The sequence below is a fragment of the Aulonocara sp. 'chitande type north' Nkhata Bay genome, linkage group LG15, assembly GCF_057382095.1.
Source record: "Aulonocara sp. 'chitande type north' Nkhata Bay isolate Kocher_YH1m ecotype deep benthic linkage group LG15, A_spYH_male_GT1.1, whole genome shotgun sequence".
NCBI lineage: Eukaryota > Metazoa > Chordata > Actinopteri > Cichliformes > Cichlidae > Aulonocara > Aulonocara sp. 'chitande type north' Nkhata Bay.
Window position 1 is genome coordinate 5,660,078 of NC_141358.1, and position 17,431 is coordinate 5,677,508.

General features: G+C 40.1%; 1 protein-coding gene across 3 annotated transcripts in view; it reads right to left on the minus strand.

Moving 5' to 3' along the window:
* Nucleotides 1-4,425: 4,425 nt before the first annotated feature.
* Nucleotides 4,426-17,431, minus strand: part of LOC147312342 (MAM domain-containing glycosylphosphatidylinositol anchor protein 2) — a 198,961-nt gene continuing 185,955 nt past the window's right edge. For all 3 annotated transcript variants that reach the window (XM_086263598.1, XM_086263597.1, XM_086263596.1), the window contains 3 exons: nt 8,916-9,046; nt 8,320-8,416; nt 4,426-5,865 (listed from right to left, as the gene is read on the minus strand). In XM_086263598.1, coding sequence (XP_086119724.1) covers nt 5,777-5,865; nt 8,320-8,416; nt 8,916-9,046 — 317 coding nt within the window. In that variant the 3' untranslated portion in view covers nt 4,426-5,776. The remainder of the gene's footprint in view (nt 5,866-8,319; nt 8,417-8,915; nt 9,047-17,431) is intronic.

Genomic DNA, 17,431 nt, shown 5'->3' on the forward strand with positions numbered 1-17,431 from the left:
TGTTTTTCTTTAGGGGAGCTAATAGCACAATGAATGGCACGATGTGACAAAGCCCTTCTTAGGTTGAACAGAAAATGAGAACATTTCCACTCAGAGAGAAATGTTGGCACTGTTCCTTTTAGAAACCCTCAAAGCACCAGGTGATAAGTGGTTAACTACAAGGTAAGATTAACAATTTTCTAGGCGTTTATAGCCACAATTTAGAAGGCAAAATTAAAAATTATACGCGAATGTCTAAAATATTTAAAAAAGAAAGTTTGGGATCAAATGAGAGTTGGAAACTAGTTTAGCTGCATAACTGAACAGGACTCCATTCTTTAACCTAGGATCTTTTCGCACAAGTAGTATATTGCGAGGTATGCACTTTCTGGGAATTAAGGCAATTCTTTGTTATAAATCACATATTGTCACATAGCAACGAGTCATGGTTCTATTCACATGGATAAACTTTAATCAAATTTAGCAAAGAACTGAGAAATTGTTTTAACATATTGCCAGCAATTGTGTTCAATCTGTGGCCTGCACAATCTGTGACAGACCACAACCTTAAATGCTACAGTACCTCCATTTCAGTGGTATTAATGCTTACTGGGTACATTCATGCACAACTGCATTATTCATTCATGTATTCATCAATGCATAAATGATTTTCTTTGTAAGAACTCAAGATAGAACAGCATTGAAAACTTTGCTTTCTTAATACTGCGAGACACCACCCCAGCTGACATTAGGTCATTGACTGTCCAGTTGAATGAAAGACCGGTACGTATAATTTTTGTTACACAAGGCAAACCAAACGTGTCATCTAATCAGGGAGGAGGGTGAAACTGCAGTCTAAGACAACAAACAGCATCTCTGTAAGATGCACTGCAGCCTGCTCTCCTCTCCCAACAACCAAATGTTTATTGCCTTTTCCATGCAATAAAAACTGACTTGTGATGCTTATTTTACTAGTGTTACAAAAGTAAAAAAAAAGAGAGGCAATTTCTAATGTATGCTGTGACCAACACGACGTAATGCAATGCATTACAGCCGGCCCAAACACCTTATTGGTAACGAGCCGTATTTATCATGACTGCAGGCTTTAGTACTTCAGCTCTGAGCCTCCAACTCCGAGGCTGTTTTCTAGTGGGTTTGATTGCCGCATACTGAAAGGAAAACATAACGCAATCAAAAAACAAACAAAAAAAACCCCACATAACACCCAAGCTTCAAAAAAGGACCTTGGAGTGAAACTATGTTTCAGTGAGAGGAACGTGAAAATGACTATTTAGAGAAAAGGGGAGTAAAGATAGAAAATTAACTGCACGTTTTTCATAAAAATGCACCAATGTAGGATTAAGCAGCTGCTGCTGCACACAGAGGGAGATGAATCGGGTTATAAGGGCTTACCTGTAATGTAGGATATAACTATTGAGCAGACAATAAATATAGCAAGCATCACTTCCGGCATGTGGTATGCTTAAGTATTGCATGATTTTTGACTTTTATTATATTGCAGTACCTATGGTATTCCAATTATTGCACATCATGCTACAAAAAAAGGTTTATGACAAAAGTCACTTAAAAACATATGGCACTAATACCGCAACTAATAAAACAGCTGGAACAAACAGCTAATGTCATGGGTCCGGATACAGCGATAAATAACAAAACACTTGGCAAATGCAGTCACGTTAAGCTGCAGCACCTAAACTAATCTTGAAACAACTCATTTCCCCTTCTTCCTTTAAGAATACTTCACACCTTCTGCCAACACAGACACTTCTTATCATCAAAATAAAGTCGGTAAACACTCTACACTAAGAAAGTGTCACACAACACTGTTTACATGTTCAAAACTGTTAATCCCCCCCCCTCAATTGTACTTGGAGGACTTTTATCAAGGAAGAGAGCACAGCTGAGTGTGAGCTACTCACTAGACTTACGTCCCTCAAAGGGCAGACACACGCACAAAGGGTGTGTGTGTCTGCACAGAAATGGAAATCAAAGGCACAGCGAGAACTGCGAGAGCATGGAAATAAACAATGATCCTTTTGGCAGTATAATTTCCGCCACTATTCGCCAGCCTTTTCTCAACCCGAGTGAATTTTTTTAATTTGCATGAATGTACCCAATATGCATAAAAAATGAAATATATTTATATATATAATGCACCATGAAACAAAAACAGAAATGAGGTCTGCCACTCGTAAATCTAATATACACAAAGAAGATAAACAGGAGTTTTGCATACTTTTGGTTGTTATTTTAAAGCAATAATTTGACATTTTAGGAGGAAAACAAAAAAAACCAAAAACATTTTTTGACCAGAGGAGATTAAATTTTTTTTTCATTTACTATGAACAGAGCACCAGCCAGTTAGCAGAGCACAATGGCTGGACACAGGAGAAAAGAGGAAGCCTGGCTCTATCCAAAGATTACAAAACATGACTGCCAGCACTTCAGCTTGCTAATTACCTCATTAAATCTCTTGTTTAATGCTAAGTCTAAATACAACAGTTGGTGGTCTTACAGTGATGGGTTGGCCTATTTGGGAGCTTTGATGGCCAATGACTTCCTGTTGTTTCGACTCATTGTTTTAACATGAGTTTTTAGCAATTACGGAAACATGATATGCCATGATGAACTTCAGAGGTGCTGGTTGATTGCTTTAGTTACCCGTGCACAGATCCAGCTTACCTGATTTCCCTTATTAGGTCACACTCTGCAAGCCTGTTTCCCAAAATGCCAAATTGTTCCTTTAAACCTTTGAGTAATCTGTCAGTATATCGTATTCTTCTCATTTGCTGAGCTTTTGTTCTCACTGTGAATCGACCAGGTACTCCAGGATGTAAAAGGAACAGTCACCAGCACATCTTGAACTCATATCCATACTTAATAACAGTGACGACTTGAACGGGGCACTTTGGCACTTGTCATTACCTACTATATCACCGGAGGATATAGCAACTAGCTAATGGAGATTGTATCTGAAATTATATTATTTGGAAACTGTCAAAGTCTGTGTCAAAGTCAGACATACTTGATGTTCTTGATGTGTCCAAAACAACCTATAAAAGTCTGAAAGTTCTCATCATCAAAAGCACACAGAAAACATATGTTTTAGTAAGACAATACACCTAGTAAAGAACTCCCAAGAACTCCATTTACATTCAGTGTGATCCTAAACCTTGAAATGAAAATGTCTGAGATTAAAAAAAAAAAACAAGAAGAAGAAAACAAAGAAAACAGGAATGGAGAGCAGATATTATCTGTGATCTCTGTAGTAACATCACACAGATTGTAACAATATTGTTAAGATGCCCTGAAATGCTCATCATTCTGCTCTGTTTTGATTAGCATATTTATCTTCTTTACATGTATCAGTTTCTTATCACACCTATTGTACACAGCTTGATGCTCACGCATGTACACTACCCACTCTGACTAACCCAGGCTTCCACTGAAGAGGCTACATATAGTGAACCACAACACCAAAATGAACCTTTACCCAGTTAATTTGCTTTCTCCGCCGGGTTTCCTTTTTTGTTCTTTAATGCTGTGGTTGCACTTTAAATAAGAAGATACCGAGTTTTTTAAAAAAAACCCAAAACAAAGTTCAATTTTCAGTTTTGTTGCAGAGAGCGGAAAAGCCTGAATTTGTGGGAGTAGGTCACATATGTGCGAGAGAAATATAAAATGGATTTTAATATGCTGAACTGTATGTTGTGCTTCCTGTACTCCAACATAAACATATATCATAAACCTTTGAATAGAGCTTCTTTAACATTTACAAGTTATACATTTACCAAATTGGTTTGCTTCTTTTGCTTCCACCAGCTTTGATATTTCAGCAAATGCAAAGGGAGACAACAAGAAGTAAAAGGAAGTTAAGTCATCTTTAACAGAAAAAAATGAAAATAAATAAAATAAGAAACAAGACACAAGTCCTCAAAAACGTTTGTCATAACCAACAATGAACGGAATTTTTCATTTTCTTATTTTCTCTTTTTTACAATACATGTTTTTTTTTTTAAAAACCCCGCTGGTTAAGGTTATGGTCTCAGGTAGATCTTCCACAGTCAATCTTCACAGTTTGTGTAAAAGCAGAGAAACATTCTCGCTAGAGTAATAAAATATCATGACTATTATTATGGTCATTATTATCTTTTATTCTCGTATTGTTCCATAGAAATGGTGGAGGATAGGGGTGAGGCGTGTCACCCTAATGAAGCGCCTGCAGTCCCAAAGTTCCTGCTCTCCTCCCTGTACAACGCAATGTTTTATTCAGCAGTTGTTCTTTTGTTTTGTTAAAAAAAAATCTTGCCCGCAGGGGAGGAGAACTGTGGGAATGGAGAGTGGGGTAGTCATTCGGTGAAGTGTCTTTATCCTCCTCTATGATCTTAAACTGTTTTCCTGCACAAGACAACCCCCCCCCCCCACAAAAACAGAACAAACAAGGAAATAACAAAAAAGGATCCAGAGCCTCACTTTGACCGTTGCCACTCTTTTTTCTTTTTCGTAATCCAAATTGTTTCCAAACCTGTGCTCAGGGTCTGCCAGCACTGCCTGGTTGGCTGCCCTCACATGAAACTGTGCATAGGCATAGGCTTAAGTGCATGCACACACAAAAACGCGCGCTGATACTCGCGGGCGACTGCTCCGTCGGGAGTAAAATCCGGACGCGGCACAACCCCCTCTCTCGATCTTGAACGCGCCTTGCCCTCCCATCAGCACTTGTGGGGCAAAAGAAACATGTAGAAAATAGCCCATCAGAGGAAACATGAACAGAGACTTGTTTGATGTCGATTAACACCCAGGCTCACGATTCGGTTTGTAATCTGAAGGCACTTTGTTTCATGGCAGAAAGTAAAGTGGCTTCTGTTCCACAGGCAGACCGCTGACTGAATATTTGAGTGGGGCCTCGCTAATCGGACCTTCCTCTACTCTCTGCCTGTTTTTCCTCTCCCTCCTCTGCTTTGTCTCCTTCTTATTTTTAAGCTCGAACGTCTCTCTGCCTTCCAGTCCACCTGTCTACACCTCTGCTGAGCCTTCTGCTCTTATTGTTCTGCCACCATACCGTCAGTTGGCCACTTGGACTCGTGAGCACAGTGTTAAAAGATACGTAGGCAGCTACAGGGGAGTAAGCAGACAGAACTAAATGTTGTCGGAGTCCTTGTCTTTCTACAGTACAGCACCGAGCAGATAAAGAAATGCCAAAGAATGACACGAGGCTGGGCTAAAGTGAAAAACAAGTGTCGGGGATTGGCATCTGGTGCAAGAAAATGGAGATAAAGATACACAGAGAAAGGTCTGATTGAATGTATTGATAAGCAGGGAAATGTTACTTCATATTCAAAAAGTCAGCAGTGTCTGTATTTCCTTCCGTCGTCGAAGGAAGCTTTCCGGCGCCTCATGAAATGGTTCTTGTGCTTTACAAACTACCCTCCCACGATGCTTGTGATCTCCTCCGCCGGTCCGGGCTCATTCGTCGCCGACCTGCCTTTGTGCTCGTAAAGACGTCCAGAGTTCTGCGTCAGCGGGTGTTTTTCTGTAAAAGAGGTCTCTTTAAAAAAAATGTAGCGCATCTTCTTTATTTACTTTTTGTGTAACTTTTTAATCACTTATTTTTTCTCTCTTGCTCATTTAATAACTGCGGCCTTTCTGTGGTCTGCAGTCCATGGGGGGACCCCGCTGCTTTCAGGATGCATGAATCTTTGGTGATTGGATGTTGAGGGTACAGCTCACAGACGGCGGCTCTGAATATTCGCCTCTGAGATGATGGAGAAATGGGTCACCTTTGACCTTCCAGGAGGGTCAGCACCAAGGTGACACATAGCAGCCATATATGGCAGGATGTGGACAGAGCCTTGGCGCTGAGATCTAAATGGGGGGGGGGGGAGAAATAAGCAAACATTTCAATACAAACATGGGAAGATAAGTGGTGAAGGGAATACTGATTTTATTACTCATACTATTTAATATGGCTTTATCCATCTGTAGCATGCTGATTCACTTCAGAAATATGTTGAGTGTGTTGAATACTAAAGCTCTTCCATTTAGCCAAATACAAGACTATGCATACAGAAATATTACTAACTCAGCAGTCATGAAAGAGCTATAACATCATGATTATCCCTGTGGCTTTCACTATCTTTTAATGAGCGTTTAACTAGTAAATAATGGGCTGTTACCAGCAAAGAGCTCTGCTGCTTAAAGCTAATGAGTTGCTTGGTAACCACAACAATTGGTCAGTTCAGCTTAAAGATCTGAAGATTCGGTGTGCAGACGTAAAAGTCAAATTAATGCTCTCATCTAACATCTGTGCATGAGGCTGCAGTGCTCAGCATTGTGTTTGTGCGATGTTTTTGTTCTGTTTCTGTTCTGGGCTTTAGGTTAAATGGTGATATTAAATTCACTACATACAGCTGAGGTCAGAAGTTTAAATACACTCCCCATGGGGATGAATGTCATGGTAATTATGGGCTTTTAATGATTTCTTTAAAATGATTAGACAGCATACATCTTTAATTACTGAAAAACAAGAACTGGATGCACAAGTTTTAAATGATTTTGAATTTTCTCTAATCTACACAGGGTCCAAATTATATATACACATACGTAGACCACCACTTTGGACTAGCAATTTGCACTTTGGTGAGACACTTCATTAGACAGCAACAAGCTTCCAGCGTGATTCTGGTTGGATATCTGAGCGTTCTTCTTGGCGGGATTTGCAAGATCCTTTTAAATTGTGTGGTTTCCAGGCACAGTCCTGGCTTTTAAGCATAATCTACATTCAAGAAGTTTAATGTTAGCCTGCTTTATCCATTCCAAAACCAATTTTGATTTGTGTTTAGGACCATTTGGAGGTAGTTTATTATTTTATCAACTTAGTGCAGTTTCCACTTCATGGCGGGCTTGAGCATTGGTGGTTCCTGGGTTGTTCGTTAACATCCTAACCAATTTCCTATCATCTCAGAATCACACTTTGGGTCTTGTACTTATGTATAATTGTTCAAACTGATTATGCGCAGTTGTTTGGAAAGGGCCCATTAAGCTTCTGAAATAGCCTTTCCAAAACCCCGACCTCAACACTAGTCAAAATTTGAGGACTATGCTTAAAAGCGAGGTCTGTGCCCACAAACCAACTAATTTAAATGAACTCTACTAATTATGCTAAAATAGGTGGTCAAATATCCAAGCAGAATTATACCAGAAGCTTGTTGATGGCTTCTAAAAGTGTTTGGTCGAGGTGCAACGTGGCAAGGGACAAGAAGCCCCAAATTAAAAGCCCCAAATTAAAATTACATTCATGTGTATGTAAACTCCTAACCACAAATGAAGATGACTGTGAGGGATTCAGTACTATCACAGGTGTATCCCATGTCTTTCCTAAAGTAAGCTGGGTGGCTCCAGAACACCCTGCCCACAATAGCTGGATAAATGGTAAAGCTGGATCTCCTGCTGTGCAAGAAAGCAAATATACGTTTTCTCCCATATGTTTGCTACTAACTTCTTTGAACAAATCCTAAAACAGACACAATGTAGCATTTTTCTTTCTGAGCTGGAAAATCAGTCAGAAGTCATCTCTCATCATTCCTCACGACATCTTGCTCAGTTTCCCCCTCTCACATCACGCCGAATCATGTAAGATTCATTGCGTGAGATTGAATTGCATAATTCATAACATTACTCTGTCCTCAGCCCGGGCGACTACTCCTTTACTTCCAAAATGAATTAATGCTGTCGCTTTGAATCATAATGCACCCAAATGAAAAATAACCTATACAATAACAAACTCGCAGCAACAAAAACAATGCATCTTGCGGACCGAGATCACTGTCTCTGATTGCCGTTAGATGGGCAGTTATTTTCCACCACGGACGTGAAAAATGAAAACAGATTATCTTGATTCATTTATGGCATGTTAAAGAGATGTCTAAGTCTGAACGGCTTTTGGAAATAATTCCTGCAGAATAAATAACGGGAATTAAATCAAGGAAACTGTATTTGTCTGCCAACCAATAATGCCCTGTCAATTGCAGGCCATTTTCCGTGTCCTGTTTTCTGTTTTTTACCTTCTGTTTGTTCCAGCAGCGCAATTACAGTACTCCACTCAGCCAGCGCGGCTATCATTCATGTGATTACACACCCTGTTGCCATGGCAACCATGCTTTCCCCATGAGATGGTCGTTTTATGCTGCCAGCTGTCTAAGATTAGATCCTCTCTCATAAATCTGAACCTTGTCCGGTGAGGTAGAGAGAGAGTACCTGGGACTTAGATAAGAGGGACAGAGGAGAGGATGGAGGAGGCGGATGCGTGGTGCTACTCACTGGGCGGCGGGTCTCGACACTCCCCTTCCTCCAGCGTGATATCATCAATAGCAATGTCTCCTTCAATGCCTGGTCCCCGAATCCCTTGAAGTACGACCTACAGAGAGTAGCACAAGTCATTATATTGAATCTTGAGAGACCAAAAAACCAACAAAAATAAAGAACAGGAAAAAAAGGGAAATTTGAACTGCAGTAAGATAAAGACTGAGTCAGTGCACAGTGTAATTTAGCTAAATTACACCTGGGAAAAAAACCCTTAAAAAACACAACAGCAGGTGGCAAGTATTTGCTTATAATGTCACAAAATTTAAAACCAAGACTGTTGGAAGCTGCAACTAAAGTTACCTATTTTACAACTAAAGCTGTAAAAATGATGGAAGTTCTGCAGCTTTCCATCATCCACTCACAAAGTTCAGGCTTCCTGATGGAAATGAGCGTCATACCAGACATTTTGTGGGAATGCCGGCTACTTCTCACAGCTACATCAGTGTTTAGCCCTCAGGGAAACCAATACCACACAAACACAGGCAAAGAAGAAAATAGAGGGCACCGAGGGAAACGCTACTGCATATTGAATGAAAGTTTTTTAGGCTCACCTGGAAAGACGATGTTGGGTGGATGCTTACTTTGGCCTGCTTCCAGCGGTCACCTTGATTGCCACTTAGCGACCACACGAGGCCTTCTGAAGCCGTTTGACCCTTTTGCTTTAGGAATGCATTTAGCGTTCCTGCATTGAGGAGAGAGACAGTTGGACTGTTGCCAAAACATTTTCTAATGGCTCAAAAGAAAGTATTCATATCTTGGAATTACGACTTAATAATCATTATATGTCTTCATTTTATAGTGCTAACTCCTTTTGTCCTACATTTAAACTACTTCCTCTATATTATGCCCCAAATGACAACTCACTATTATTTAATTTAAGTAGGTCATTAGAAATTAAGGTAACTGGTCGATTGTAGCCACCTCTCAGCAGTACATGAAATCCATGTGAGGGGACAATTAGGGTGTGCAAGTGGAGGGTGAATCCCATATGTTTATGTTGGAGTAACAAATATATGTATGCTTTTGCAGAGACATTCGATAGGGTATACGTTCTGCAAAGTTTAAAATTTAAGGAGCAGCAGGCAGAAAAGAAATGGAAAAAAATAGAAAAATAGCAGAATTCCAAAAACAGAGAGCCGTCTTCCAAGAGCTGCCCTTCTTTAAGCCACAGTTACAGGTAAGTACATCTGCTTTAAATACCTTTTCAACTTTATATTGACTATTGAATTCTTCATTTTCACCAGGTGACAGTCCTTTGTTGGACATATTACCACACTTGGTTTTACCGTGCTATGCAGCCTTTTTTAAACCCAATATCACGGCAAAGCGTTGAATGGACACGGTGGACCGGCATGTCTATTACACGTTTTGCCAGGATACTGGGTTGCTTTTTCTGCTCCTTACAGTGCTTTATTGTTCTAAAGTGATCTGATATGAAAAGATCCGTTACAAGGCAAAGACTGCTGTCACAGGCTTGATTTTGTAAAGTCTGACACGCTGTCAGGGGTTCAAGAGTATAGTTCCTTGTAAGATCATTTGAATTACAATATGCCAAAATAGGAACATTTGTCAGCACCAACCACTGTTGTACTTCATGTACAATTCCTTCAAAAAGTAATCAGACATCTTAACGTTTTTATTCATTTTAAAAAGAATAAAATATGCAGTCCACCTGTGATGAACTGATTTGATTGGACATAAAACAATCAAAGGCTCCCAGAAGTCACACTGCATGTGAGAACTAAAACCAAGACATGAGGTCCATGAAGTCTCTGTTGACCTCACAAAGCTGACAATGTTTGGCTGGACAATCAGTTGGTTGACCAGCCAAACTGCAAAGCGTCTTAATCGGGGATGTTCCCAGGAACTGCAGCTAAGTGGTCAAAAGATCTGTGAAGAGATGAGAGAACCAGCCAGTAGGACAACTAACTCAGAAGCAGTGCACAGAGAAGAAGGGAAGAAGTCTTGATTAAAAAGTAAATGAAAGCACTCTTGGAAACTGTCAAATGGCATTTAAAAGACTGAGAATAAAGATGAAATACCCCGTTGCACAATGCTACCATGCAATACCATGGTTCACAGCAGCATCGTGCAATGACAAGCAGACTGCTCTGGGTCAAGGAAAGGATGAAAGCCAGATATCTCAATCAAAACTCTTAAAAAATCTATTTTACGACAAAAAAAAGCTGCTGCCTTTTTTCTAAGTGGGTCTATATTATACACCACCTGACCATGTACATTAAAGAACTCCGTAGTAATCTGTTCCAGATTAATCCCAAATAAAATTGGGCTTCTGATCTAATATTCACCTGTGTATCCCGCATTTCAGATTTATGTATTCTTCTGAATACGAAGCAGAGCCAAGCAGTAGCAAAGGTTAAACTCAGGTTATATGAATTGATACATCTATTAAGTGTCTGCATGCAAAGATAAATTATTCTCTCGCTCATGATGGTCCAAATTAATTATCACTAAAGGGCAACAAGAATTTCTCGATAAATGGAAATACTTTCCCTCTAGAGGGCAGTTCTTCTGAGTTTATCATTAGTTTCAAACTATTTCTGCCAAGTTTAGTTTTCTTTTTCAGCTCAGCTGGATTTCCACTAAAGCTACAGAAAATAATCCACTGAGTGTCACTGCCAGCTCTATATTACAAAACACAACATGACAGATCTATTTCAGCAGAATTCCTATATCAGTTAACAATAACACAGATGTACTGGGTCTTACTGAGACAGAACAGACTATATACCAAGTCTGCATTAAAGACTACCCTCAGTGAGGTCTCTTGTCTGGCCCCAGGCTTTGATATAAAACTGTCAGATGATGACACTGAGTGCAACCACTTTTCCCTCCTTTACAAACATACCAATTGTGTGTGTGTGTGTGTGTGTGTGTGTGTGTGTTTGTGGTATTTCTAATTTGCCATGCTGGAACAGGGAGTGCATGTATGAGAGAGAACATCATCTTTTTTGCAGTGGGCTAACAGGAGCAGCATCCAAAGACTCAAATCAGGTTAGCACTGACACCACAGCAAAGCTCAGTGCGAGCAGTGCTCTGAAGTCAAGTGGATTTCACAAATATGGGAAGCAGCACCTTTGCGTTGACTCAACCAGTGAGGCAAACTTTCATTTGATGCATCTTTGCTTCAGCTAGATGCCTCATTACTGGTAAGCCCCCACCCTGGATAGGTAAAAAAAAAGAAGAAGAGGGAAAGCTACGCTGTTCACACTCTCTCATCAGCACGGTATACACTCCCCCCCCCCCCCCCCCGACAGCACAATCTCCATTGAGAGATGAGCTCTTGTACAGAACATGACCCGCGGTTTCATCTCCTGTGGAAGTGTTTAGGATGTAGGAGGATTCTTGCTGAGCTAACTGGCTTACATTTTCTTTGAACTCATAGCGATGTAGGTGGTTATGTCAGTGTCATCACATCCTGAGCAAAGGCATATGCTGTATATTCTTAGGAGTACTTTTTTTTTTTTTTTTAAAGGAATACCTTTGGCAGACACTTGTGAAATTTAAAAAGATCTGAGAAGAGAAAGATGTGAGTCTGGTGAACAGTGAAGAACAGCTCCTGGAAATTTTTGCAATTATGCAGTGAGGATGGTAGAGAGGTGGATTGAGGTGCTGTACCACCCTCCTTGCTAATGAAAAGATGACTCAGTTGCTTCTCAGAAGGTCAGGCTTAACGTGCGCTTGGTTGGTGTGCTTTGCTCGAGACTTAATCCTATAAACAAATGCGACATGGCCTCCAAAGGCAAACTTTGATGTGCGCTTCAGTAATTAAGTGTGACCTTGTCTCAGGTATCCACCCGCTAGCTAACTATGGAGGAGTTTCTTTGAGCCTGAGCCACTGTTCACATCAGTGCGTAGGCATGACTCTTTATCGACTGATTCTGGCCTTCAGGGATACCGTGCCACAGCCTGACTGTGACTCACGTCAACGGCACCGTGCCAAACAGTACCGAAATCTTCAAATTTCAAGATGGAGCTTTGCCTCACCGGCTGGTTTTTAAGCCACAGCTTTAAGTGCAAAAAAGAAAAAGAAGAAGAAGCTCTCAATTATTTAAAATGCCAAAATTCCCCCAGATAACAGAAAATATGAAATGCATATATTATTTGGGCAATTTGTCATAAGCATTTACTCCTCTGGGAAGAAAATATCACAAACCAACATTCCTGAGCTTGGGGCAAATGTTTCTCACGGACGGAGAGGCAGAATACCAAATGAAGCGCCGCCATGGAGGATCTGAGCTGGGTTTCAAGTCCTTGACATTTAGCCCATTCATCATAACACGCCACAGTCTGAGCATGGGCCTCACCACAGACGGGGAGGGCAGGAGAAGAGAGGGTCTGGCTGGCGATCAATTTGAGCAAATTGGAAATGTCACGGCCTACTCAACCTCAGCGGGGAGCCGGAGGAGCTCTCATCTCCCTGCTGAGTCGCCCTCCAACACCTCTACCCTTATATTCTCTCCACCTCCCTCGCCTCCTCCTCTCCAGATGTTTGGTCTGGCCCACCTGCCTAGACACTTCCACTCTAGCTCTCCCCTGAGGACACCCGGAATGGAGCCTAAATTTCAGAGCATATGCAAGCCATGTTATCAAGTCCAGTGTAATACTTAATGACTAACCTCTCTCAGCATGTTTTGCTTAATTAAAGATATTGTTCTCCATGTTTTAGAATTAGCATTTTACAGGCACGGTGCTCATGTTTACGCTTTGTTAGTATCTGCATTTCCTATTTCTGCCTTTCGTCCTGTTATCTCGGCTACCTGTTGCTAATTTATTTTCATGTAAGTCCATTACAGAAATTCCAATTGTTAGCTCCAAACACAAAATGGAAATAAGTTAATGGGATGGATATGCTCCTTAGTCAAAGGTGGATTTGTGGATGTAGATAAAAACTTAAGATTATACAAATAAATTATTTAGTCAGTATGTATAAACTAACCATGAACTAAATCACTCATATAAAGTGTCTCACAATATAATGTAAATAAAAACAGAATGCAATGATTTGCAAATCTAATAAACCCACATCTTTAACAAATCAGATGTTTGAACTGAGAAAATGTGATATTTTAAGAAAAATAATAACTCATTTTGGCAGGTTTTCATTGAAAAAGACATTGCAGCATATGCTACTCTAAAACCAGTGTATATCTTTGGGCATGGTGGCTTTCCAGATGTGCAACTGGCTTTTCCATAGTCCGTAATGCACCCACATACCATCTGAGATAGAGAGTTCTGAACTGATAACAGTCCCTTTACTCTTTAGTCCAGAGCATGCGGTGTCCATGTTCTCCAAAAAGAATTTCAATTTGTCTGACCACAGTATGGCCTTGGTCCATTTAAAAAGAGATTTAAAATTGTGTTTCTGGATCATGTCATCATTCGGCTTCTTCTTAACCTGCATTTGTAGACGGCAAGGTGAGCTGTGCTCACAGAAAATGATTTGTGGAAGTGTTCCTGAGCCCACGCAGAGAGAGCCCAGAGATCAGGGGCATCCAGTGTTGACTTTTAACTGTGTCACTTACACGCAAAATTGCTGAGTGCAAGTGAATCTTTTCTGATATGATGTACTGTGTATGAGATATTTAAAATCTTTGCTATTTTATGTTGAGGAACATTATTCTGAAAGAAACTTTCTGCCCCTCTTTACTTCTGAGAAACGATGCCTCTCTTAGATGCACTTTTTTAAAACACTTTTACATGTTGCTGATGCGTTGCGTTGCTACCTAACCTAACTAGTTGCAAAAAGTTGCTCAAGCTGTTTCTTTTCACTTTTCCAGCCTTTTGTTGACCCCGTCCCAACTTTTTTACGATATGTTGCTGCCATCAAATTCCAAATGGGCTATGTTTTTCATGAAACAGTAAAATGTCTCAGTTTAAACATTTTATATACTCTCTGAATGAATAAAATATGGATTTATGAGATCTGCATTTTTACATTTTACACAGCATTCCAATTAAAATTACCTTTGATATCCATTCGTGAGCTTACAAAAATTGAAAGAAACTATTCACAATGACATTTGTGTCTAACAGTGGTTAAACAAGGAGAGCTCATTGTAGATGTCAGCACTTGAATTTGAGTTCATTTAAGGAGACCCCAAGCTGCTGGGGGGAAATGAGTACTCCCAGTTTGGTTGCGGTTAGCTGCTGGAGATTGCTGGCAGTCGCTGTGAAATCAACTGCTAAAGCCCCAGGCGTGCAGGACTAAAGAGCAGTCAGTGTTGGATTTTGCAGACAAGTCAGTGTGTTCCATGCAAACCGGTAGCTGGTAACCACAGCTGTCTGCTAATGGCTACAAAAATCACAAGTAGATTTTCAGTGCAGTTCTTTGTGACTGATTTTATCCAGGGAATTTTTGTCTTTGTAACCAGTGGTTACTAGTGGTGTGCAATACTGCATATTTTGGTATCGATCCGATTCCCATTAAATACGTGTCAGTATCGCCGATATTGATAGCGATACTTTTTAATAAATAAGGTAGATGCGTCATTGAATTGCTAAATCTTAATTAATTTTCATGACCTTAAGTGTTTTTATTATTAAATAGTTGAAACCCAGGACATAATTAGGACAAAGTTTATAATTAAATAGAAAATGCTTTATTATTGTGGCTGGTCTGCGATGCCGCTGCAGGTGATATGGACTCACCTGCACCACATCTAAAATCACGCCTCGCTGGCTTAAAACCTGTGCTCTGCTTGTGTTGCTGTTGTTGGTGGTGATGTGTACGGCTGGCAGCTGGAGAGCTGCAGTTGATGAATGTACTGTTATAGCAACGGTGTGATTATTGTAAGAATAAATGATGTTGCGAAGCATGAAAATGCCACCGGGTCTGTCGTGGTGGTTTAGTTATCAAGTTGTTTTTTTTCAAGAAAAATCTTAAATAAAAAGTGCACACAAATCAGTAAATAAGTTAAAACAAGTACTGCTGAGAAACTATAATACAAAAATTACAATTGAAATTCTAAAGAACTGGTGAAAATATAATATGTAAACAACTTAACAATCCCCAAAGCGTCTAAGTCACGTGACAACGCAAGACTTAAACACAAGGGGGAGCAAAGTGTGCCTGCTCTGCGCTGACACAGGAGCGGCGAGTCGGGCAACCTGGCTGTTTCGTCTTTGCCGAAAGCACAGCATCGCAAACAAGAGCAGAACTTAAAGTAAAGAATCGATCTCACCAGGCTAGTATCGATCCGATACCGATGCCGACTTGGTATCGATACAATCGATATTTGGATTGAGCCGCCCACCACTAGCGGTTACCAGGGGGACCAGTGACTGGTCTCTAGTCCTGTGTCACTGAGGCCTTGATAAAGGGTTGCGTTTTATTACTACTTACAAACTTTACAAAGTCCTGCACTCAGGTCCCTGTCTCAGAGTTTATAACAAAACAGACTTCAAAGGAAACAAAATAGAAGTTGGAGTAAGATATGTGACGCTGAAGAGCCAAGTCAGGTTATTAAAAGGTGAAAAAAGAAGCTGCAGAAGTTGGAGTGTGGAGACCATCAATGTCTTTCTAGGATCCTGAAGTAATTGAAGTCAAATGCTGACTATAAATGTCAAAAAGAGAGGGGAGGTGAGCTGCTGGCCTGTAGCAGTTTCACAGTTTGCTGAATTCCTCTTGAAATTCCTCTCTTGGCAGTTTTTACTGTCACTGATTGATTTTTCTTTCTATACTTTATCTATTTTTAAATATCCTTTTTTCTGTACTAAAATATATTTCAGTGAAATACTATTTTTTTAGCTGCCTATCTCTGCGGGTTATTTCCCTCTGGTTTGGTGTCACTAGAATTTCACTTAAATGGCCTGAAACCAAAATGAGAACACATAAATAATGAGTCGAAGACATCAGTTTTAGTTATCTCACATGAAGAACTTGTGTGGTTAAAAAGTTTTATATTTGATATTGAATATGAATATTTTTAGAAGCACAAAGTACGCTGACTGTTTCCTCTGAGATACTGTGCCTACAATTCTGTCATGTTTTTGGTACATGTGCAATCATGTGAAAACATGTTTTTTCCACAGGACTCTATGCAGTCTTGTGAAAAACAAGTACACCCTTACTGTTTTCCACAGGAATCAAGGCAGTACAACGCAGAAAGATGCTGCTAATCAAATGCATTTGATTAAATGAACATTTCGGCAGTTTTCAGGCTTTTAGGTGAGTGTTAACAAAATGTCACAAGGTCAGACTGTGCAATGCTCACTCTACAGGCCTCATTTAGCACAATAAACGCTAAAGTTCATGACAATACAATTAGAAAAAGACTAAACAAGTACGGCTTGTTTGGAAGGGCTGCCAGGACAAAGCATCTTCTTTCCTCAAAATAACATGGCTGCAGGCTATAGATTCACAGATTAGCATCTACAAAACAACAACAACAAACAAACAAAAAAGCCCTCAGAAGACTTCTGGAACCAAGTCCATTGAACCAAAGTGGAGATATTTGACCTTACCATCAATGGACTGACCCACGAATCACAATGAATTGAAGCAATGTTATAAAAAGAAAGAGTGGGCTACAATTCTTTCACAACGATGTGAGAGACTGACAACATCATACAGGAAAGATTACTTCAAGTTATTGCTGTTAAAAGTGGTTCTACAAGCTACCGAGTCACAGAGAGCTCTTAGTTTTTCACAGACTGCTCACATGGCTTTGAAAACTCTCATTTTCACATGACTGCAGATCTTGCTGTCATTTAGATTCATTGTTTTTTAATCCTATTCCTTTATCACTTCAGCTCATATGCTAACAGTGCCTGTTTCTCACTGACATGGCTCTGGCTCCTAAACTGGACCATTAAGAATTTTCTGGGCGAATAGACTATTTCCATATTCTGCCCACCGTGATCTTCTTTCCACAAAAATAAGAATTAAGTCATGCAATGAAAAGCAAAGCTGGTTCTGCATCAACACTAGTACCGGTGCCTTAAAAAAGACACAAGATGACCCACGTCCACTGGTGACCTTTTTCGCCTTATAAAGGTGTGTAGTAGCTGATGATAGGGAGTTAGGTTGGGACAGAGAAACCCT